Below are 26,005 nucleotides of genomic sequence, written 5' to 3'. Positions count from 1 at the left end.
GGAATGTTTTGGGGAGTGTTTTTTCAAATAAAAATTTGTCTAATTTTTTTTATTGTTTTTTATTGCTGACTGGGTGTGATGTTGGGTATTTAATAGACGGCATGACATCACTAACCTTTGGGCTTGATGCAAGGTGACATTACACAGCTGGTATCAACCTCATATATTATCCCGTTTGCCACCGCAGCAGGGCAACGGGATGAGACGGGTAAAGTCCCGGGACTGTCGCATCTAATGGATGTGGCAATTCCAGCTGGCTGTTGGCTGATATTTTTAGGCTGGGAGGCTCCCAATGACGTGGGTCTCCCCAGCCTGAGAATACCAGCCAGCAGCTGTGAGGCTTTATCTTGACTGGTATCAAAATTGGGGGGGAATCTCACAGTTTTTTAAAATTATTTATTGCACTGTACGATATAGACCCGTCCATCGGCAACTGTGATTGGTTGCAGACAGCTGTCACTCAGCGTGGGGGCGTGTCTGACTAACCAATCACAGATGGGGGTAGAAGTGAATATGTATGAGCCTAATGAGCGGCCAGCTCGGGAAGATCAAAGAGCTGCCGCGGTTGCAGCGTGACAGCTGTGCCGGTGATCAGTGAGTATGTAGCGCTTTTTCCTACCCCTTTGCCCCAGATTCTGTTCCCCATAAACTTTATATGGGGACCAGCATCTGGGCCAGATACCCTGTACTGCATGTAACTCTCCTTTCATTTTTTTGCGGTCCACAAAAAAAACCCCACAAGTCACACGGATGACATGTGGACCGTATACGGAACGGGACAGATGCGGTTGTCAAAGGGATGCCACACGGATGAATCCGTGAAAAAAAGGACTTTTGCGGACCGCAAAAACAGAACGGTCGTGTGAATGAGCCCATACACACAATACATACTGATCAACTCTTGTGGAAGGGGCATGAGGGAGGTTGTGAGTGAAGGGGGATATACATGCATATATGCAGTGCAGGATCCATATACAGCATATCAGGATCCGTATACAGCAGTGTAGAGGTCACATACAGCAGTGCAGGGTCATAAACAGCAGTGCAGGCTCCATATACAGCAATTCAGGGGTCACATACAGCAGTGCAGGCTCCATATACAGCAATTCAGGGGTCACACACAAGGTACAGGCGCCATATACAGCAGTTGAGGGTCATATACAGCAGTGCAGGCTCCATATACAGCAGTTCAGGAGTCATATACAGCGAAGCAGGGGTCACATACAGCAGTGCAGTCTCCATATACAGCAGTGCAGGGTCATATACAGCAGTGCAGGCTCCATATACAGCAGTGCAGGGTCATATACAGCAGTGCAGGCTCCATATACAGCAATTCAGGGGTCACATACAGCACTGCAGGCTCCAGATACAGCAGTTCAGGAGTCATATACAGCGAAGCAGGGGTCACATACAGCAGTGCAGTCTCCATATACAGCAGTGCAGGGTCATATACAGCAGTGCAGGATCATATACAGCAGTGCAGGCTCCATATACAGCAATTCAGGGGTCACATACAGCAGTGCAGGCTCCATATACAGCAGTTCAGGAGTCGTATACAGCGAAGCAGGCTCCATATACAGCAGTGCAGGCTCCATATACAGCAGTGCAGGCTCCATATACAGCAGTGCAGGCTCCATATACAGCAATTCAGGGGTCACATACAGCAGTGCAGGCTCCATATACAGCAGTTCAGGAGTCATATACAGCGAAGCAGGGGTTACATACAGCAGTGCAGGCTCCATATACAGCAGTTCAGGAGTCACATACAGCAGTTCAGGAGTCACATACCGCAAAGCAGGGGTCACACCCACAGCAGTGCAGGGTCATATACAGCAGTGCAGGGTCATATACAGCAGTGCAGGCTCCATAAACAGCATTTCAGGGTCAAATACAGCAGTGAAGGCGTCACATCCAGCAGTGTGGGGTCCATTTGTAGCATTGGAGGGTAAATATACAGTAGTGCAGGGGTTGCATACTGCAGTGCAGGCTCCATAGGAAGTCACATACAGCGGCTGTAAAAAAAAGAACTCTCCCCTCCACCGGTACCAGCACATATCTGAGCTCTTGGATGTCACCATTAGGCTACATTCACACGACCGTCCGTGTGGCATCCGTGTAACATCCGTGTAACATCCGTTCCATTCACGAGCTGTGTCATCCATGTGCCTTCCATTTTTTTTGTGGACCGCAAAAAAACGGAAGCAGCTAGATAGATAAATGGATATAGATAGATAGAGGGATATATAGAGGCAGAAATACAGGGATAGAGAGATGAATGAATGGAGGGAGAGCTAGAGGGATAGATAGATAATAGATGAGAAAGACATATAATGTCCCACTCTCCAGAATTTTGTAATCTTGCACCCTTTATTGCCTTTCATGTGGCATTAAAAGGTGCTTAGCCTTGTATTTATCCCAAAAATAATTAAAAAAACCGACATGGGGTCCCCCTATTTTTTTTTTTTGGACAGCGCTCTGGTAACAGCTGGCAGCTTCACCTTGGCTGGTAATCCATAACAGAGGGCACCCCATGCTGTTATTTTAAATTAAATAATTTAAAACAAAAAATGTGGAGTCCCCTTCAAATTGGATCACCAGCCAAGGTAAAGCGGACAGCTGTGGTCTGGTATTCTCAGACTAGGGAGGTCCGCAGTTCTTGGACCCTACCCAGACTAAAAATAGCAGGCCACAGCCACCCCAGAAGTGGCGCATCCATTAGATGCGCCAATTCTGGTGCTTTTCCCCAGCTCATCCCCAATGCCCTGGTGCGATGGCAAACGGGCTAATATATGGAGTTGATACCAGCTGTGTAATGTCACCTGGCATCAAGCCCTGGGGTTACTGATGTCATGGCATCTATCAGATACCCGACATCACTTACCCAGTCAGTAATAAAATTAAAAAAAAAGTTCCCCAACAAATTCCATCCTTCACTAATTTATTGAAATGAAAAAAACAAATCCAGGTCCGGCGTAATCTAATAAGGGGGTCCCACGATGATCCATACTCACTGTCCCAGTCAATGAAGAACAGAATGTTCCCCATTGGCTGGGAGAGCAGCGCAGTGACCTGCGCTAACATCATGAGGTCAGCCCAGGTCACTGCAGGGCATGACCAGCGCTGACTTCAGGAGGTTAGCGAGGTACATTACCTGCGGTGATGGAAGCCGCTGCACTCCTGACATCAACGCTGGTCACTGAGATCAATGACCGCCGCGTTTTCAGATCACCTCTCGCGAGCGTCCTGTGACGTCTCCGCTAGTCCCAGTCTCGGGCCCGCCCGCGAGAGGAGATGTGAGAACGTGGCGGTCAGTGTCGAGCGCTGATGTCAGGAGTGCAGGAATTCATCATCCCCGCAGCTGCTCGCACTGCAGTGCGGGCATATGCGCACACACTGCAGTGCGGGCAGATGCTGAGACACCAAGCTGTGCGGGCAGATCCTGACACCCTGCTGTGCGGGAAGATCCTGACACTGCAGTGCGGGCATATGCGGACACACTGCAGTGCGGGCATATGCGGACACACTGCAGTGCGGGCAACTGTGGGGCTGGGGACAGAGATATGCAGGGGCACCCGATGGAGGTCACACGGAAGTGCTTCCGTGTGGCTTCTCGGGATTTTGCGGGCCCATTGACTTGTATTGAGTCACAGTCCATTACTACGGAACAGAATAAGACATGTTCCGTAATAAAGGAGCGGACATACGGCATCCGATGTGTTTTTTTGTAGGATCGGATGCACACGGAAGTGCTACCGTGTACCATCCGATCCTACAGAAAAGACATTGAAAAGATGGTCCTGTCCGTGGATCCGCAAAAAACAGGAACGGACCAGGACAAATGGAACGGTCATGTGAACACAATACTGATCTATGGCTGAGTAAAGCGGAGCCAAAAACGATCCTTACCAAAAAAAAAAAAAAGGGGAGGAAGGTGTCAGATGGACACATCTTTCTGCCATTCATCCACTACACCGGGGGACACCGTTTTCGAGGCGTTAGATCCGACACTTGTTTTTGACTAACTTTTGCTTTTTGAATCCTTAAGTAACGACAGTTTTTCTCTAGCACAACAACCTTTTAAGTTACAGGATAACCTCCTTTATCTCAAAAACCATAAAAAATGTAGATACAATGTAAAAATGCTAAAAGAAACCCCTGAATAATGTTTAATGTTATTTAGGTCATACAAAGGATACATTGTTACTGTGTCAAATTATGTGCAAGTAGTAAAGTTTGGTGGCAGTTAAGGTTACAATTTACACTATAGCTTTCCCTGGAGTGTTCAGTCTGTAGACATGATACTCCTCTTTAGTCAACCATCATACCTACACCCCATCTACCCTGAAACTGTCCCTCCATGGCCTTCAAATCTTGGAGTCTCCTTCCTCATCACTGACTGCCCCATGGTTTTCAGGCAAGTCAGGGAGGTGGCCATGCAGAAAATGCCCCTTGATGCCCATGCTGCAGCCAAGCATTGTGTAGCTCTCAAAGAGGCTTTTTGTACAATTTCCAGGTTTTTTAATGATGACCAAGCTTTCTTCTGGAGTTCTGACATTTTTCGGGAGTGCAATGTGCTATTATATTGCATAATTTGTGTTCCCTTCACAAAAAAATCCAGATTGTAGGCTCTGATAAAACATGTCACAAATTATTTTCCTATGTGGCAGAAAATAGAAAATTGGAAGTGTAGAGTAGCACCCATAGAAGTCTATGTAAACAGGTTTTTATCATATTTATTAAAAACCAGCTGGAAGCTAGTAGCAAGCCGCTATTTCTTCATACGTTACGTGCTGTGGCTGTATATAGGCTGAAAACACAACCGATTCATTTTACAAACTAGAAAGTAATAATTTGAAGATAAAAAAAAAAAATAAACAACACACAATAGCTTGAGCTATTTTTTATTACAGCTCCAAATACTGCAAGTAGACCGTCGAGGAGGCGGAAAACAGGAAATAAAAGGCTAAAAGAGGAGATGAGTAGAGAATAAAAATACAGAAGGACAGTAGTAGTTCAGCTGCGGTAAGAGGAAAATCAGATGGTTCAAGGGAGAGATTGTTCAATACAGAAAAGAGCAAAGGGCGCTACTTATATAGAAAAATAAATAACGAAACATTTTTATTCCTACCTTATGTGTGTAGTGGTTTTCCTTCCTTCGTTATTGGGTTCTGTGTGCATTTAGGGAGGACTGTCAGTCATTCATTAAGCTAGGCCTATTTCACATGGCAGCGACAGCCCACCGGCAGACCTAATGCCCACGGCAGCCTACCGGCGGTTCTATTGTCTACATCAACGACGGCTCATCGGCAGTTCTAGTCAACATGGCAACGACGGCCCTCCGGCGGTTCTAGGCACCACGGCAGTGATGGCCCTAGGCACCACGGCAGCTATGGCCCTCTAGCAGTTCTAGGTACCACGGCAGCGATGGCCCACCAGCTGTTCTATTGTCCACGGCAGCGACGGCCCTTCGGCGGTTCTATTGACCACGACAGCGACGGACCTCCAGCGGCTCTATTGACCACGGCAGCAGCGACGACCCACCGGCGGCTCTATTGACCACGGCAGCAGCGACGACCCACCGGCGGCTCTATTGACCACGGCAGCAACGACGACCCACCGGCGGCTCTATTGACCACGGTGGTAGCAGCGACAACCCACCGGCGGCTCTATTGACCACGGTAGCAGCAGCGACGACCCACCGGCGGCTCTATTGACTACAGCAGTGACGGGCCACCGGCGGCTCTATTGACCACGGTGGTAGCAGCGACAACCCACCGGCGGCTCTATTGACCACGGTAGCAGCAGCGACGACCCACCGGCGGCTCTATTGACTACAGCAGTGACGGGCCACCGGCGGCTCTAGTAACCACGGCAGCGACGGGCCACCGGCGGCTCTACCGACCACGACAGCGACGGGCCACCGGCGGCTCTACCGACCACGACAGCGACGGGCCACCGGCGGCTCTACCGACCACGACAGCGACGGGCCACCGGCGGCTCTACCGACCACGACAGCGACGGGCCACCGGCGGCTCTACCGACCACGACAGCGACGGGCCACCGGCGGCTCTACCGACCACGACAGCGACGGGCCACCGGCGGCTCTACCGACCACGACAGCGACGGGCCACCGGCGGCTCTACCGACCACGACAGCGACGGGCCACCGGCGGCTCTACCGACCACGACAGCGACGGGCCACCGGCGGCTCTACCGACCACGACAGCGACGGGCCACCGGTGGCTCTACCGACCACGACGGGCCACCGGCGGCTCCACCGACCACGACAGCGACGGGCCACCGGCGGCTCCACCGACCACGACGGGCCACCGGCGGCTCTACCGACCATGACAGCGACGGGCCACCGGCGGCTCTACCGACCATGACAGCGACGGGCCACCGGCGGTTGTACTGGTGTGTTCAGTTACTATTGTAGTTGCATAAACTTAGACTTATACTGAATCTTTTCATACAAAAAGAAACAAAAAACAGTATATACACAGAGGAATGAGCAAACTCCATTCTCATATGAATTAGCCGATAACCAGACGTCAGGAATAATGAAGAGGATCTGACTGATAGATGCAGTATCAGATTTTCAGTAGTCGCACACATCAATAAATAAAAAGATACATTACGTCACATTGGAGGGTCGCTAGGTGTAGACCCACCCCACAATTCTAAAAAAAAATACAGAGTCAATGACCTACAGCTCCTATTATTCACACAGTTCAGGGTGAGACTATTAACAGCGCCTGCTGGAATCGGGGTACTTCATCTTCAGCTCCTCCTTGAAGCCCCTGTACAGTAACCGGTTTCTTTTGTTCTCCGCCTCTTTCTGACTGTGGAAGTCTCCAGGTAATTTATGGCCTTTATGAAGCAAAAATGCAGAGTCCAGGACTGCGAAGGAGAAGCCGGCGATATTCAGCTCACAAGCCTAAAGAGAAAAAACAAGGACATTAATTATCAAAGCTTCGAATCTCATGACCGAACAACATGGCGGCTGTACAGGGACAGCTGCTTATCCAGGCCAGGCTCTGGTTTAGTCCCGCAATTTATAAACTCCATCAGTAGGTGACTTAATATTTAACACCTTCTAACAGTGCCCATCCCCCCCCCCCCCCATTCATCGTATTAAACAATGTACTGCAAAATAATAAGAAAAAAAAATTAAAATTCTGTAAAAAAAAAAAAAAATCAGTTCCACCATTGTTTTTAGGGTTTAACTTTGCTCATTGTGTGCGAAATTAACCTGTTAATAGGATTCGTTAAGACAGTGTGGTTTCAGCAATACTATACTTGCATTTTTTTTTTTTTGCTACGTACAATATTGTGATAGCTTTTTTTGGTCCATTTCCTTGGAAGATGCGAGATATTGAAAAACACAGATTTTTGGCAATTTCAATTTTCTGTTTACGGAATAATAATTTTAACATTTCACAGTTCAGACTTTTGTGCACATGCTGATACCAAAGGAGTTTATTATTTTTGTTAGTCCCTTAGTTAAAATTTGAAAAGGCATTGTACTTGTAACTAGTGTTGAGCGGGCACTACCATGCTCGGGTGCTCAGTACTCGGAACTAGTGAGGAGCGGGCACTACCATGCTCGGGTGCTCAGTACTAGTAACTAGTGATGTGCGGAAACTACCATGCTCGGGTGCTCAGTACTGGTAACTAGTGAGGAGCGGGCACTACCATGCTCGGGTGCTCAGTACTCGTAACTAGTGATGAGCGAGCACTACCATGCTCGGGTGCTCAGTACTCGTAACTAGTGATGTGCGGGCACTACCATGCTCGGGTGCTCTGTACTAGTAACTAGTGATGAGCGGGCACTACCATGCTCGGATGCTCAGTACTCGTAACTAGTGATGAGCGGGCACTACCATGCTCCAATGCTCTGTACTCGTAACTAGTGATGAGCGGGCACTACCATGCTCGGGTGCTCTGTACTAGTAACTAGTGATGAGCGGGCACTACCATGCTCGGATGCTCAGTACTGGTAACTAGTGATGAGCGGGCACTACCATGCTCAGGTGCTCAGTACTCGTAACTAGTGATGAGCGGGCACTACCATGCTCGGGTGCTCTGTACTCGTAACTAGTGATGAGCGGGCACTACCATGCTCAGGTGCTCAGTACTTGTAACTAGTGATGAGCGAGCACTACCATGCTCGGGTGCTCAGTACTCGTAACTAGTGATGAGCGGGCACTACCATGCTCAGGTGCTTTGAACCCATAACTAGTGATGAGCGGGCACTACCATGCTCGGGTGCTCTGTGCTCGTAACTAGTGATGAGCGGGCACTACCATGCTCGGGTGCTCGTATCTAGTGATGAGTGATCACTATTATGCTCGGGTGCTCAGTAGTCATAACTAGTGATGAGCGAGCACTACCATGCTCGGGTGTTCGATACTCGTAACGAGCAGTAGGACAATTGGATGTACTCAACTGATGTACCAAGTATAATGAAAGTCAATGGAGAACTTGAGCATTTTTACGGAAGATTTCCCAGAAAAATACTTGAGTTCCTCATTGACTTCCATTATACTCGGGTACTCTAGTTACGCCTGTCTGAGCATCCAACTGCTGGTTACGAGAGCCGAGCCACAGAGCATGGTAGTGCCCGCTCATCACTAGTTACGAGTACTGAGCACCCGAGCATGGTAGTGCCCACTCATCACTAGTTACGAGTACTGAGCACCCGAGCATGGTAGTGCTCGCTCATCACTAGTTACGAGTACTGAGCACCTGAGCATGGTAGTGCCCAGTCATCACTAGTTACGAGTACTGAGCACCTGAGCATGGTAGTGCCCGCTCATCACTACTGATCAGATGTTTGACTGCCAATAGTTGGATATTGATGACAAACCCTACGGGTATCACAGTACACGTCACTCCCCTCGGCGTTCTTAACCATTTCTGCACATTACCTGACTGATCCTGTTGAATCCATACTGCTTGAACCTCTCGTCGTAGGCTGGCACATCCTGGCTCCCGATATAGAACGGTTCCCAGGGATCCCTCCACTCCACCACATAGGCGACCGCCAGTCTGCCAGGAGCCGCCTTTTCCGGTAAGTTTAGCCAGACTGAATAATTAGTAGGCGCCTGACATCGTGGGCACAACTCCTCATAAAACGCTCGCACCTCCCCCACCTGGTAGAGTCGCAGCAATTCCTCCTTGGTGCCAGGCAGCCGCCTTGTATGTCTAATTTCAAAGGCGGGCACCACAAATACCAGATGTGGATCAACCCCCTGAGCAGCCAAATCTAAGAAGCCGGATCTCAGCCCCTGGCTGGGCACCATATCGATATCCAGCACCAGTACGAAGGCTGCACTCCCAGTTCCGCCCCTGGCAACGTTTCTTAGCAAGTTGTTGGGGTAAGATGCGTTCCCCGCATAGTTTATTATATTTGTGCCCAGATTCGCTGCCTTGGAGAAGACGGACTGGCACGTTTGAAGATGGGCAAACTCAGCTGCGTCATCTTGTTCTGGGAAGACAACCGTATCTCCGGAGTGGCACACCAGGTGGACAGATACCCTCTGCCTCACCGATGGGCACAGCTGGGCGAGGGTAAAGCTCAACACCGTGGCTAGTTTCGCCTGGGCACCGCTAGATGCAAACAGCGCTAACGAGATCCTGCCATCCCACCGCTGGACCAGCTCCTGCAGATGCCAGAGGTTGCTCAGGCTGGCGTGCGATGCCAACACCACATCTTTCGGCTGCCCCACTTCACGTGCCAAAAGATGGCGGTAAATGCGATACTGTCCGCCGGCATCTAGGACGCCACCGGATGCCAGCACGCCCTTCAGATGGTCCTTCTGCTCCCGCTGCCATCTTGGCTCTGCCCGGGGCGTGCCCGCCAGCACCGGATGGGCAGAGCGCTGCTGCTGCTGTCCATGGAGGTTAGAAAGAAGCGAGAGGTAGAGAAGCTGAAGAAGCGCCACAAGGAGGAGGGCAACTAGGACCACGCGGAAAAAGGAGCAGCGCACCGCAGTTGGCATGGCCCTTTCTTTTCTTAGGGGGGTCTAATACCCACTAATGGTGCAAAATCAACCCCTGCCCTTGAAGAAGACAAGTGACAGCTGGTAATGTGCACCCATCACACTGCGAGAAGGGTCCTCAGTGTAAAGACCCCCGCCCCCTGCGCCCACTAGTCAGGACCGGCCGCACTCACACTTCTCCCTGCAGCCGCCTCTCATCACCGTGCCGCCCCCCAGCCGCAGTCATTCCCGTCTGAGAGAACTACACGCTGACGTCCTGACGTGTGACGTAAGCACGCTAGAAGCTCCGCCCACCACGCGGCTCGCATTTCTTCCTACCCATCATGCCTCAGCAGAAAGTGACTTGTCTTGCGCGTACAGTATTGATAAATTCACAGCGCCCTCTGCTGCCCCGGAGGAGAAAGCGCAAGATAAAACCGCGCAACTACAGAGGAATGGAGATCTGCGACTTTCATAGGAAGCGATAGAGACGGCAGTGGCGGCGCGGTATACCGGAGCCCGGGGCTGGGGGAGCGTCACTGCGGACAGGTATGTGAGGGAAGGAGCGGCAGTGCTGAACTCATCAGACGAGGTGGCCGAGTGGTTAAGGCGATGGACTGCTAATCCATTGTGCTCTGCACGCGTGGGTTCGAATCCCATCCTCGTCGGATACTTTTTATTTAGGTTTTTTTATCTAAAATGGATAAAAGCCATTATTGATGTAGGAGCCTCGCAATCTGTGCCCATTAAAAGAGATGCGCAGTGATTTAGGAACGACGTCAACATCAGTAATGTTAGTGAATGGGATCAGTGTAACCTGCAAATTTAAACAAAAAAAATAAATAAAATATATATATATGTATATATATATATATATATATATATAAATATATATTTTTTTTCCTGCTTATTGGACCAGTTGCAGAACATCATATATATATATATATATATATATATATATTTATTTTTTTTTTATTTTATATTTTTTTAATTATTTTTTTTTTCTGCTTAGAACATCTGCCCCGTTCCTGTGTCTAACAGAGAACAATAGAAGAAAATCGGGTTTTTATCAGCCGCGGCTGATAAAAACCCGATTTTCTTCTATTGTTCTCTGTTATCTGCCGTTTGGGTTGCTGCTGCCGTGATCCCAGTTTTCCATGCCTATATAGTAGTTATGACTTTCACAACTTCATTTGGTGAGTATTACTGCTCCCTGTCTTTACCCCCTGTGTTATTGGGGTAAAACCCTATTGCGCTTCTTTTCCACAGCTCTCTACTCACCGTTCCTGTGCCTATAATTACATGCACTTGTCTGTTCCGTATATTCCCCCCTACAAAAGCACAGTGTTCAGGAATGGTTAAAGGGGCTCTCTGGATTAAATTGTTGATGAGCTCATCAATATGAGATCCAGCACCTCTAAGTGCATAGGAGATATCCTGCAGTACCCTGCTGCGGCCACTCAACAATGGATGGCGCTGTTGTGACTGGCACACGGCTTACAATTGGCAGGTGACAGCTGATCTGTGACAGCGCTGGGAGTCAGCCCCCGCCAATCGCATATTACTGATATATTCCATTAATTGGTCATCTACTTTTCAAGTCTAGGACAACACAGAGATCCAATTACCGAGGTAGTCACAAATCAATCTATAATTTATTCCCTGTAAAATTGATACTTTATTAAAGGAAACTTGTCACCACTCTTTTGCCCTATAAGCTGCGGCCACCACCATTGGGCTCTTATATACAGCACGTTAGAATACTGTATATAAGAGCCCAGGCCGGGGGTATAACATAAAAAACAATTTATAATACTTGCCTAACTGTCGGCGGTGGGCCTAATGGGCGTCTCCGTTCTCCGGTGGCGGTGCCTCCTCTTTCGGTCATCTTCGTCCTCTTTCTGAAGCCTGTGTGCATGACTCGTCTACGTCATACACACTCGCCGGTCCTGCGCAGGCGCACTATGATACTTTGATCTGCCCTGCTCAGGGCCGGAATGCCGGCGAGTGTGGATGACGTCGCACGCGTCATGCACTGCAGATAGAGAAGGAGCACAAAGATGGCCAAAAGAGGCGGCGCCGGAGAACGGATACGCCCATAAGGCCCACCGCACGACCGTTAGGTAAGTATTATAAAGTGTTTTTTATATTATACTCCCGACCCGGGCTCTGATATACAGTATGTTAGAATGCTGTATATAAGAGTCCGGAGGTGGTGGCCACAGCTTATAGGGCAAAAAAGTGGTGACAGGTTCCCTTTAAGTCAATATTTAAAACAGTCCAACAAAAAAGAAACTCAGGTGCTGTGTAGAGTGCACACCTATATTATCCCTTATGGTATAAGGTAGTGAGGGCAACAAAAAAAAACAGGGGGTGCAGTGATGGCCTAAGACTAAAGGCCCTGTCACACACAGATAGATCTGTGGCAGATCTGTGGCAGATCTGTGGCAGATCTGTGGCAGATCTGTGGCAGATCTGTGGCAGATCTGTGGCAGATCTGTGGCAGATCTGTGGCAGATCTGTGGCAGATCTGTGGCAGATCTGTGGCAGATCTGTGGCAGATCTGTGGTTGCAGTGAAATTGTGGACAATCAGTGCCAGGTTTGTGGCTGTGTACAAATGGAACAATATGTCCATGATTTCACTGCAAGCACAGATCTGCCAAAGATTTATCTCTGTGTGTAACAGGGCCTTAAGTTTCTGAATCTGGCAATTTTCCCAGAAATTATTTTTGACAGAGAAAACACAGCTGTTCTCCACTCTTAGGTTTGTGTCATTCCCTTTAACCTCTTAAGAGCATAGTCATATTTTTGTTTTTTGCGTATTTTTTTTATTTTTCCCCCCTAAGAGCCAAACCTTTTTCATCAATATAACCCTATTTGGGGCTTATTTGGAAGAGACAAGTTGTAGTTTTGAATGAAACCCTTAATTTTTACTATATAAAAGTACTGAAAAAAACCCCATTACAAATAAAGAATAAAATAAGAAGGGGGGGTGGGGGTGGGGGGGGGGGGTGGAGGCCATTTTGCCTTTATGGCGTTCATTGTGTAATACAAATGACCTGGCACCATAATTCTCCAGGCCAGTACAATTACAGCAATAATAAACTTGTATAGTTTAGTTTTATATTTTAGTGATAAAAAAAAAAACAGAAAAAAAAACCCAGAACGAGAAATAAAATTGTTTTGTGTTGACTTTTTTTTTTTTGTTTTCCCCTCTCAGGCTTCCAAGAATGACAAAGTCAAAATACATAAGGCTGCAGTGTCTATGTGTCGCTCTATGTGACTGCAGACTTGTGGAATCTTCACATCTCATGCACTGTGCGCTGTGAGGATTCTCCGGTGTCAGAGTCGGGAACAGCGGTGACATGGATGTGAGTATATAGTATGCAGACCCCCGGACAGAGTCCGACTAGAAGTGCATGGCCTCATTGAATAGACTTCCATTGAGCGAGGTCAGATTCTGGCCGGGAGGGTCTGCATATCGTATACTTGAGGCCACGTGACTTCCGTTCCTGGCTCTGACACCGGAGAATCCTAGCAGCGCACAGTGCATGAGGTGTGAATATTCACAAGTCTGCAGTCACATAGAGACACATAGAGGGACTGCAAACTTGTGGATTTAGAGCAGACAATCCCTTTAACTTTAGATAAAGGCTTCACTATACCATATACACTACAGTTCAAAAGTTTAGGGTCACTTAGATATTTCCTTATTTTTGAAAGAAAAGCACATTTTTTTTCAATGAAGCTAACATTAAATTAAACATAAATACACTCTATACATTGTGAATGTGGTAAATGACTATTCTAGCTGCAAACATCTTGGTTTTAATGCAATATCTACATAGGTGCATAGAGGCCCATTTCCAACAACCACCACTCCAGTGTTGTAACGGTACATTGTGTTTGCTAACTGTGTTAGAAGGCTAATGGATGTTTAGAAATCCCTTGAAAACCCTTGTGCAAGTATGTGCTTTGTGCACCCTTGTGCACAGCTGAAAACAGTTTTGATGATTAGAGAAGCTATAAAACGGACCTTCCTTTGAGCTAGTTGAGAATCTGGAGCATTACATTTGTTGGTTCCATTAAACTCTCAAAATGGCCATAAAAAGAGAACTTTCATGTGAAACTCGACAGTCTATTCTTGTTCTTAGAAATGAAGGATATTCCATGCGAGAAATTGCCAAGAAACTGAAGATTTCCTACAACGGTGTGTACTACTTCCTTCAGAGGAGAGCACAAACAGGCTCTAACCAGAGTAGAAAGACAAGTGGGCGGCCGGGCTGCACAACTGAGCAACAAGACAAGTACATTAGAGGCTCTGGTTTGAGAAATCGACGCCTCACAGGTCCTCAACTGGCAGCTTCATTAAATAGTGCCCGCAAAACGCCAGCGTCAATGTCTACAGTGAAGAGGCGACTCCGGGATGCTGGACTTCAGGGCAGAGTGGCAAAGAAAAAGCCATATCTGAGACTGGCTAATAAAAGGAAAAGATTAATATGGGCAAAAGAACACAGACATTGGACAGAGGAAAATTGGAAAAAAGTATTATGGACAGACAAATCGAAGTTTGAGGTGTTTGGATCACACAGAAGAACATTTGTGAGATGCAGAACAACTGAAAAGATGCTGGAAGAGTGCCTGACGCCATCAGTCAAGCATGGTGGAGGTAATGTGATGGTCTTGGGTTGCTTTGATGCTGGTAAAGTGGGAGATTTGTACAATGTAAAAGGAATTTTGAATAAGGAAGGCTATCACTTCATTTTACAACCCTGTGCACAGCACTTGATTGGAGCCAATTTCATCATACAACAGGACAATGACCCAAAGCAACCTCCAAATTATGCATGAACTATTTAGGGAAGAAGTAGCAGCTGGTATTCTATCTGTAATGGAGGGGCAGCCCAGTCACCAGATCTCACCCTATTGAGCTGTTGTGGGAGCAGCTTGACCGTATGGAGCAAAAAGTGCCCATCAAGACAATCCAACTTGTGGGAGGGGGGAAGCACGAGGGGAAATATCTCCAGATTACCTCCACAAATTAACAGCTAGAATGCCAGAGGTTTGCAAAGCTGGAATTGCTGCAAAGGAGAATTCTGTGCCGAAAGCAAAGTGTGAAGAGAAAATTATTATTTCAAGTAAAAATCATTATTTCTAACCTCGTCACTGTCTGGACGATATTTTCTATTCATTATGCAACTCATTGGATAAATAAAAGCATGATTTTTTCATAGAAAAGACAAAATTGTCTGCGTGACCCCAAACTTTTGAACGGTAGTGTATGCTGTTTTGTGCTCTAAGCATTCTAGCAGGAAGCGTTCTCCCATCATACCTTTAGGGTTTCCTCACACAAGCATATAAATCTGCAGAGTGCAATGTGAGAAAAAACAAATCCGATTGTACGGGGACTAATGCTATTTAATGAGGCAGCACTGATCTGCAATTTTTTTTCTTCAACTGTTTTTGGCCCGAGGAAACAAAGAAATAAAAAAAATATGGCTGCATAAACCGGCCGAGACTCGTCAATAAGTGCAAAAAAACCCCCCAAAAATGGGACCCACATAGAACATTCGTATGCCATCCATTTTTCAGGATACATTACCATTCTGTAGCAGTGAACACTGTAAATGGTCTTGGAAATGACTGTAGAATAATAGCTGCTGAGAAACAAAAGGCACTGCATACAGATGGCATACCAGAAAATAATCACACACGGACAGCACAAGGCATACGGAATGACATATGCATGACACTTGTCCAACTTTTCTGCATGAAAATCAGACATATTTATTATATTCCAGTGTGAGTGAACCCTCACATACACATTACTACCAATGGCAGTGAGCGTAATCTCACCAACTTGTGTGCAGCCTTGAATATTCATTAAAGGGAATGTCATTAGGCGTTTGCCATCTGATTGCAGCATAATGTAGGGGCAGAAATCCTGATTCCAGCGATGTGTCACTTACTGGGCTGCTTAGTGTAGTTTTAATATAATCACAGTTTAATCAGCAGTAGATTATCATTACAGGACTACTTGGCGTGCTGCCAAGAATAAAGAACCGAAAGGCACTCACCAGATCGCTCAAAAAAGGAAGCTGTTTATTCAACCATCAGGTCAGGGGGGCAGCAGTGAGGGAAGGGGTACAACGGCCGTTTCGCGTCTAGCAGTGATCCTTCTACGAGTCCACTAGACGCAAAACGGTCATCATCCAACGGGCTGTGTGTACCCCCTCCCTCACTGCCTTCCCCCTGACCTGATGGTTGAACTTCCTTTTTTGAGCGAGCCGGCGAGTGCCTTTTGCTTCTTTTTTCTTGGATTTTTGAAGGACTGACACTTTGAAATGGACACTCTGCTGGTTTATTGCTATATAATGCGTTCACAAGATTGAAGTGGCAATTACTCGACAGCTGATTTACTGAATTGTGCCCGGTTTTCCTTCTTCTTGTTGCTTCTATAGTCCAGCATATTTACGAGCTCTTTATAACTGCTAGATCTGCAGCAGAGAAAACATTCATTTTATCAAAAGGACAAGAAATCACTCAGTAAGTGACACATCACTGGCATCAGGGTCTCTGTCTCTACATTATGCTGCTCTCAAATGGGGGACCAAAAACCTGGTGACAGATTCCCTTTAAGCACAAGGCGGCTCCTCTGAACGTCACGGCCATCACTCTTACACGTCTGCAGATCACCGCCCCACCTCTGGTCGGCTGGACGTGTTGATAAGATCGTATCCTACGAACGTGTCATGTTAAGTCACTGAGCTCTTACGTATAAACTCCCTGCACTGATAATGCAATTTCTTGGCTATGTGCTTGTTTTTATCTGCCCCGCTAGTAAAGTATGAGGCTGTAGCTACCAAAAAGAAGAATAGGTGCCTCATACATTTTCTCCCTGCTTTGTAAAGTACAGAGATAACGGCATCATTTTATGCTGTTGTTTCTAATACAACAGCGATTCTGCCCATAATGAGCCGATCCACGTGCACGCAGCCCTCGGCAATTCCTCTTCTAATCTCTCCTGGACAGAGACGTCTGGAAGACACCGATCTCCTCCTCCGAAACGTGCGTGATTAATATACAAATATCCATGAAAAAAAAGGTAGGGAAGGGAAGGCAATTCCTACCCTACATGGCACACTCTGAGAATCAGAAGAAAAACAAGGACAAAAACAGAGCAGAGTGCAAAAGTATTTTTAATTTTTTAGTTATTAAGACTGGCACAGAAAGGTCAGCAGCACAATCCATGGGCATGTGTGAAGGGAAACGTAGAAACATAACACCAGTACAAACAATTATTATAGTAAGTTACAATCAAATTCCAAATGCGGCCGGAGCAAACAAAGCAAGTGTTCCAAAATACATAGAATATACTGTATGTATTCTATGAAAAATTATAATCATGATCATATAGACAAAGTATATGGTAGCACATTCCTATCAATACAGTGCAATGTGAAAACACAGGGTTAAAACCACAGATATATAAAGCACATAAGTTGCACAAAGCCCTAGCAGTGTTTACAAAAATGTGCAAGAGTGAGAAGTAAAGGTAAAGAAACCTGATCAAATTCTCTTCCCCCTCGATGAAATGATCATATTGTAAATAGATTGTGAAATGTACGTCGGGGTCCAGGTATCGCGGGACCTCCTTGCTGCTATCCCTCTAGGAAGAGTGGGAAGTAAAGGTAAAGAAACCTGATGAAATTCTATCCCCCTGATGAAATCTTATTGTAAATAGATTGTGAAATGTACGTCGGGGTCCAGGTATCGCGGGACCTCCTTGCTGCTATTCCTCTGGGAAGAGTAAGAAGTAAAGGTAAAGAAACCTGATGAAATTCTGTCCCCCCTGATGAAATGATCATATTGTAAATAGATTGTGAAACGTACGTTGGGGTCCAGGTATCGGGGGACCTCCTTGCTGCTATCCCTCTGGGCTGTGTATGGTATAATCTGATTATGGGTATGTTTTACCTTGCAATGCGGTGATGTTAATATATTCCATCTCCTGCTGTTATAAGGGTTATAAGGGCTATGTGCAATATGTGAGTGCTATATATACCTGCAGGTTTCTTTACCTTTACTTCTCACTCTTCCCAGAGGGATAGCAGCAAGGAGATCCCCCGATACCTGGACCCAGACGTACGTTTCATGATTTATTTACAATATGATTTCATCAGGGGGGAGAGAATTTCATCAGGTTTCTTTACCTTTACTTCTCACTCTTCCCAGAGGAATAGCAGCAAGGAGGTCCCCCGATATCTTGACCCCGATGTACATTTCACCATCTATTTACAATATGATCATTTAATCAGGGGGGAGAGAAATTCATCAAGTTTCTTTACCTTTACTTCTCACTAATCCCAGAGGGATAGCAGCAAGGAGGTCCCCAGATACCTGGACCCAGACGTACGTTTCACGATTTATTTACAATATGATCATTTCATCAGGGGGGAAAGAATTTCATCAGGTTTCTTTACCTTTACTTCTCACTCTTCCCAGAGGGATAGCAGCAAGGAGGTCCCCCGATACCTGAACCCCGACGTACGTTTCACGATCTATTTACAATATGATCATTTCATAATGGGGGAGAGAATTTCATCAGGTTTCTTTACCTTTACTTCTCACTCTTGCACCTTTTTGTAAATGCTGCTAGGGCTTTGTGCAATATATGTGCTTTATATATCTGTGGTTTTAACCCTGTGTTTTCACATTGCATCCTGTATTCATAGGAATGTGCTACCATATACTTTGTCTATATGACCAAGATTATAATTTTTCATACAATACATATATTCTATGTATTTTGGAGCACTTGCTTTGTTTGCTCTGGCCGCATTTGGAATTTGATTGTACCTTACTATAATATATAAATAAATGTTTGTAGTGAACTTTAATATGGTGTTATCTTTCTACGTTTCCCTTCACACATGCCCATGGATTGTGCTGCTGACCTTTCTGTGCCAGGCTTAATAACTAAATAATTAAAAATACTTTTGCACTCCACTCTGTTTTTGTCCTCCTTGTTTTTCTTCTTAAAACGTGCGTGATGCAGCGCGTCCAATATTAGAAATTCATAAAATATGTAGCGACACGTTCTGACGTGTCAGGACACTCCCTGCAAAAATAATAAGATGCTACGGGGATGGAGTATTTCAACTTCTTGGATTTCAACCTGTGTGGCCAGTGATATAAAATGTATTGTTACAGGATGGCATTATTGCGTTAAATCAGTGGTTTTAAATCATACAATAAAACAGGTTTATCACAAAAAAATGTTTTATTCATACAAAAATAAACTGGTAAAATGTTTTGTTTTTGTTTCCCTCCCAATTGAGTATTTAACATAAAATAAGTTTAGAAATGAAGTAGTTAGTCCTCCGTTTTGTAACAGCAACACCCTGTGATACAGAGTAGGACGTCATACGTCGATAAATGAAGATTCACTACCCAGGTCGACGATACTGACGTGCTATCTGTAAAAAGTCACGGACTAGAAGCATCTCCTACATCCAGACATCCATCCACTTCACTGACGCGCGCCTATCATGGATCCTACATGTAACAGGGACATCACACACGTACTCGCGTTGATTCGAATGAGACCAGAGTTGTCTATTACAATAGGATGGGATACAAAATATATAATATTAAGCATTTTACACACAATATATGCATCGATACTACAGCACACAGCCAGAGAGTAACTGGAAAGTCGCTTATAATACAAGCATTGGAAAGGACCTATATGTTCATTAAACATCTACCCTTCACTATTCAGTGTGTTCCCTTTCCAACCCAACAACTAGAAAAAAAAAAATATCCTACAAATAAAAAATAAACTTGGATTTTGATCCCTTTAAAAATCCTATAAATAAAATAAGCTAAAGAAATAAACATAAAAATGTACATTTTACAAGTTTATTGCTAAAAAAAACTATAAATAGAGCTGCGAGTGCTCAGGTTGCTATATCCTGCATAAAAGGATGAAGATATATTTTTTTGTGTAGCCCCATTCATCACGATCAGCTTTTTCCGGACTGAACCCCCCCAACTCACAAATACAACGAATAGTCTCATAAACAGACAAGACGCTGTTGGTTCAGGTTGGGGCGACGCGTTCCCCCCCCAATTCACAAACACAACAAATAGTCTCACAGACAGACGAGGCTGTTAGTTAAGGTCGGGCGACACGTTGTGTCTCCGGAAATTGCAGTCTGTACATGGATATATGTATCTAGCTATGGTGGATTCATGGGGCAGTATTGTGTATCAGTATCAATGTCTACAATATGAAAGAAGTATATTCTTCATATCTCATGCACAACCCTTGGAGTGTAAAACAGAGCAGGTACATCCACCGTGGGCTGAAAATGGAGGAGAGTATATCCGCCGTGGGCTGAAAATGGAGGAGAGTATATCCGCCGTGGGCTGAAAATGGAGGAGAGTATATCCGCCGTGGGCTGAAAATGGAGCAGAGTATATCCGCCGTGGGCTGAAAATGGAGCAGAGTATATCCGCCGTGGGCTGAAAATGGAGCAGAGTATATCCGCCGTGGGCTGAAAATGGAGGAGAGTATATCCGCCGTGGGCTGAAAATGGAGCAGAGTATATCCGCCGTGGGCTGAAAATGGAGCAGAGTATATCCACCGTAGGCTAAAAATGGAGGAGGGTACATTCGTCGTAGGATGACAATGGAGCAGGGTACATCTGCAGTGGGATGACAATGGAGCAGAGTAAATGCAGAGTACATCCGCCGTGGGATGACAACTGAGCAGAGTACATCCACCATGGGATGAAAAAGGAAATAAAAAATAAAATCTGCTGTGTATTTTGGTTGAATCAGTGAATCCATGGCAAAACTTGCATGGGGATAATCCTGCAAAATTTTGCATAGATTTCAGCATATTATTCACAGGTCAACATCTGCACTGATTTTTCTCACAATGTGTAGATGAAATTTGGCACAATCTCATCCAATTTTTTTTTTGCTACTGTAATGTAAAATCCAGACTTGAAATCAGCAGATTATCGATCCCGTGTGAATATACCTGGCACAAATGTCCACTGGTCGCTTTTTTTTTTTTTTAATAAAAAAAAACAAAAACAGATCCATGTGGACCATTTGGAAGAAGACTGGTACTGGCTTGCAAAGACCAAAATACACAATAACTAGGAATTGTGGTGATTTTGGTCCCAGACACTGACATTGTGACATACAGTCAATTATTGTAGCTATATATTAACAGACGGGGGAAAAAGTATCTCTTTATCGGGAAGGGAGTGGCCAATGCTTTTATCAACTGATGCCTTTATGTTTTGTGATAAATGTGACCAACGCCTATAGAAAATATACAATTTAACAGATGGTAGTTTCCAAGCGGCTGCATACACATTCTTATTTTTCAATATTACACCTAACACTAACGAAAAAAACTTGTTTCAGTTCTGAATTTGAGAACATAAATAGTTAAAGGATAGTTTTCCTAAGTATAAAAATGTAGCAGCAATGATCATTAAGATTGGATGCAATTGTTGGCATAAAATAGACAACTGTAAAGAAGTAAAAGATTGCAAAAAATAAGTAAAAAGAGCAAACATTCTAAGAAAGCAGTAAACGGGTGAGATCAGTGCAGGTTCTCCCTTGCAGAACACAACTGAGGGTCAGGATAGAAGGACTATCGTATCTGTGGATGGAGATTCAAGTCTTCCACTTATAAAAGTACTTTGAAGCCGAAGGATAACCCCGCTCCTACTGACAGTCCCAGTGCGAGGAAGAAGGTCATGAGGGCCCCTGTAGTTTCACTCTCATGTGGTAATACTTTCCTGGAAAAAAAAAAGAACAAACGTATATAAGTCACATGTAAAGAAGCCTCAACCCAACAACTTATTCAGATGTTTTCAATATCCTTTGTGCAGTAATTCGTCACAGAAGATGGAAGAAAAATGTCATCTTGTCTGGTCTAAGAATATTTCCTTTCTTTCTTAGGATAAACTCAGGATTATACCAGGCACGTTTCCAATCACATCTGCTTGACCTCTGTTCCAAGTATCTACTTGTATTTCAAATAATACTTTATTACTTTCCTTTTCATCTAACATCAGTTTATGCACTTTCTTTCTCATGTTTAGTTTCTCATAGTCCCCCTCTGAACCTTAAAAGGGGGTTTCTGGGCTTACAGATTATGTGAAATGAAGAAAGTTTATAATTTAAAGCACCACTCCAGAGGTGGTTTATTTCAGTGCTGGAGTGGTGCTTTAAATCTAAGGCCCCTGCCCTCGTTCTTATACTCGCCCCTTGACATTTTCATGCGTTTTTCGCGTTGCTCCGGTCCCGTGACGCCATCTTGTGCCCGTAACTTCTGACTGAACGGAAGGCAGAAATAACATCACAAGCTGCCAATGCAGATCTATGAGATCCAGATCGAGGCTCTCATAGACTTGTATTAGGTTGTGACCTCTGATGTGCTCCACTTAACACTGGAGAAGCCGGCAGGTCACAAACCACTGAGACCAACCAGAGCGATACTGGAAACAGATGAAGACTGTGGAAAGTGAGTTTATACACAGGGGGCAGTGGACTTAGATTTAGGCTGGACTCACACTAGCATATGGCATCGGATGCTATATGCTAATGACCCACCGCTCAGGCTCTGCTGTGAGCATGAGCCGAGTGTCATGCGACTGTAACCAGATCTTGCACTGCGGAGGAGAGGGAGGGGTTAATCCCCCCATCTCCTCCATTGTCAGCCTGTGCATATATCGCACTGCACTGGGATGCAGTCCGATGTACCTCTCGCACCCATTCACTTGAATGGGTGCGAGAGATACGGCTGTAGCAGAAAATCGCAGCATGCTGCCGCTTTTCTCGCATCCAAAATCTGTATACGAGAAAAGCTGACCAACTGCTGTCCCTCAATGACTAGCATTGGTCAGAGTGCAATGCGAGATTTTCTCGCATTGCACTCATCCGTTTTTCACGCTCGTGTGAGCGCACCCTTAAAGCACCACTCCAGGGCTGAAAAAAAAAAAAACACCTTGCTGGAGTGGTGCTTTAAATGGAATCTGTCAGCAGGCTCTTGACATGTAATCAGAAGACAGCATGCTGTAGGGGTTAACCGATTTCAGAGATGTGTCTCTTATCAAGGTCATTGCTGTTTACCTGCAATGTTTGTTTTAGCTTTAGGAAATTATCAGTGCACAACTAGGTCAGGTAATCTGACATGCCCTCTGCTATGATTAGCAGCTCACTGTCTAAAGACATTGTACATAGAAAGTCTGGTGTGGGCAGGGGCAGCTTTTTCAGCTCTGCTGCACTGCTAAATCTAAAAAAAATCAGAATGGCTGCACCCTGTAAACTAAGTGACACATTGTTGTATTCAGGATCTCTGCCTATATCATGCTGGTCTCAGATGAGGTAGCAACTAACAAATTCCCTTTAAATGTTACAATTCTGCTTACAGTTGTAGCTGTGGGAAAGATACAGCTCTGCCTCCTGGGAAATGTAAGCACAAAGGGAGAGCAGGCGGGAAATTAAAGATGTAAACAATAATTGCAAGGATGGCCGAGGTGGAGCTAAAAAGTGAAAATAATGGTGACCGAGGTCTGGGGACTCATTACAAGGATAACCAAATCAATACGACTTTTTTAGTTGAGCAGATATTCGGAATCAATTTTTGGCTTGTGTACACATGACGGCAATCACCCCACAAATAAGCAAAGCGCTCATTCCTGCCGGCAATAGCTAATCGTCCTGCGCACATTGAATTCAATTCAATTCCTTATTTGAAGTGGTTGACCAACTTTCATAAGATATCTCTATCTATATCTATATCTATATATATATATATATATATATATATATATATATATATATATATATATATATATATACACACACACATACATATAGATACATACATATAGATACATACATACACACACCTCAGCTGAAGACTTTGCCTCTTTCTTTAAGCAGAGGATTGACAACATCAGAGCAAGCTTTGGCCCACAATCCCCACGGCCCCTCCTCATAGCTACTCGGCCCTCTTCCTCCAAACCCAACTTTTCCACCATTACAGAAGATCATCTTTCTACTCTCAAGATCACATCACACCACCTGTGCACTAGACCCGCTCCCATCCCACCTCATCCACAATCTCACCAGAGTCTTCATCCCAACCCTAATCCATCGACTCAACCTATCACTAACAACTGGTGTATTTCCTTCATGCTTTAAGCATACCTCCATCACACCCATTCCCAAAAAGCCCTCCCTTGAACCTTCCTGTGTCAAACTACTGACCCATATCCGTTCTCCCCTATGCCTCAACATTACTGGAACAGCATGTCCATCTTGAACTGTCCTCATTCCTCTCTTCCTACTCCTCTTTGACCGGCTACAATCTGGCTTCTGACCCAATCATTCCACTGAAACTGCCCTAACTAAAGTCACCAATGATCTACTAACTGCCAAAGCCAAGCGACACTACTCTGTCCTCCTCCTCCTGGACCTGTCCTCTGCCTTCGACACAGTAGACCACTTCCTATTATTACAGATTCTCTCATCTCTGGACATCACAGATTTGGCTCTTCCTTGAATTTCCTCATACCTAAGCGACCAAACTTTCAGCGTCTCCCATTCTCACACCACTTCCTTATCTCGCCCCCTATCTGTCGGTGTCCCCCAAGGCTCAGTTCTTGGACCCCTGCTGTTCTCCATCTACACCTTCGGTCTGGGACAGTTCATAGAGTCCCACGGCTTTCAGTATCACCTGTATGCTGATGACACACAGATCTACCTCTCTGGACCTGACATCACCTTCTTACTAACCAGAATCCCACAATATCTGTCTGCTATTTCATCCTTTTTCTCTGCTCAATTTCTGAAACCGAACATCGACAAAACAGAATTCATTATCTTTCCTCCTCCTCACTCAACCCCCCCACCTGACATATCCATCAATGTCAATGGCTGCTAACTTTCCCCAGTGCCACGTGCTCGCTGCCTGGAAGTAATCCTAGACTCTGATCTCTCTTTCAAGCCACACATCCAAGCCTTCTTCACCTCCTGCCGCCTCAAACTCAAAAATATTTCCCGGATCCGTACATTCCTTTCCCAAGAAGCTGCAAGAACCCTAGTACATGCCCTTATTATCTCCCACCTGGATTATTGCAACCTGCTGCTCTTTGTCCTCCCTTCTAACAGTCTCGCACCCCTACAATCTATTCTGTACTATGCTGCCCAGCTAATCCACCTGTCCCCCCGCTACTCCCCGACCTCTCCTCTCTGCCAATCCCTTCACTGGCTTCCCATTGCCCAACGACTCCAGTTCAAAACCATAACCATGACCTACAAAGTCATCCCCAACCTGTCTCCTCCATACATCTGTGACCTAGTTTCCCGATACTTACCTGCACGTAACCTTCGATTCTCACAAGATCTCATTCTCTACTCCTCTCATCTCCTCTTTCCACCACCGCATCCAAGATTTCTCCCGTGCCTCCCCCATACTCTGGAATGCTATGCCACAACATATCAGACTCTCGCCTACCTTGACAAGCTTCAAAAGGAACCTGAAGACCCACCTCTTCCGACAAGCCTACAACCTACAATAGCCCTCAGTCCCCTATCGCACCGCACGATCATCTCCATCATCCCCTGCTGTATCCTCACTCATCCCTTGTAGACTGTGAACCCTCGTGGGCAGGGTCCTCTCCCCTCCTGTACCTGTCTGTGCCTTGCTTTGTTTATGATTATTGTACTTGTCCATATTATGTAATATGTATTATGGAATACATGGCGCTATAATAATAAATAATATATATATATAATTTATCCTCTGACGATAATGTGGCATTGAGTCTTTTGGCAGTCCTCATGTTATATTAATGGCATCCTGGCTTTGGACACTATGAAGTGATGAGGCCAGTAGTACAAGTAAGGACGTGACTTCTGTGGTCCCTGACTAGCTGAAGTGGTCACATGCTGATGGCTTTGCAAAGACCAGAGAGCACCAA

The 26,005-nt window shown here is 45.4% G+C and overlaps 2 protein-coding genes and 1 non-coding gene across 5 annotated transcripts in view; 1 reads left to right on the top strand and 2 right to left on the bottom strand.

Moving 5' to 3' along the window:
* Positions 1-4,885: 4,885 nt before the first annotated feature.
* Positions 4,886-10,259, bottom strand: B4GAT1 (beta-1,4-glucuronyltransferase 1). Its single transcript, XM_075326436.1, has 2 exons — positions 8,930-10,259; positions 4,886-6,936 (listed from the first exon to the last, which is right to left on the bottom strand). Exons 1-2 carry the CDS (start codon positions 10,001-10,003, stop codon positions 6,745-6,747), a joined length of 1,266 nt encoding a protein of 421 aa, XP_075182551.1. The 5' UTR covers positions 10,004-10,259; the 3' UTR covers positions 4,886-6,744.
* Positions 10,260-10,568: 309 nt separating this feature from the next.
* On the top strand, positions 10,569-10,650 carry TRNAS-GCU (transfer RNA serine (anticodon GCU)). The gene has a single exon. It is a non-coding gene; the product is annotated as a tRNA-Ser (tRNA).
* Positions 10,651-19,247: 8,597 nt separating this feature from the next.
* SLC29A2 (solute carrier family 29 member 2) overlaps positions 19,248-26,005 on the bottom strand; it is a 99,837-nt gene continuing 93,079 nt past the window's right edge. For all 3 annotated transcript variants that reach the window (XM_075326433.1, XM_075326431.1, XM_075326432.1), the window contains one exon: positions 19,248-21,811. In XM_075326433.1, the coding sequence (XP_075182548.1) occupies positions 21,700-21,811 (112 nt within the window). In that variant the 3' untranslated portion in view covers positions 19,248-21,699. The remainder of the gene's footprint in view (positions 21,812-26,005) is intronic.

Source organism: Anomaloglossus baeobatrachus, chromosome 10 (genome assembly GCF_048569485.1).
Source record: "Anomaloglossus baeobatrachus isolate aAnoBae1 chromosome 10, aAnoBae1.hap1, whole genome shotgun sequence".
NCBI lineage: Eukaryota > Metazoa > Chordata > Amphibia > Anura > Aromobatidae > Anomaloglossus > Anomaloglossus baeobatrachus.
This window is presented reverse-complemented; position numbering and strand designations above follow the sequence as displayed.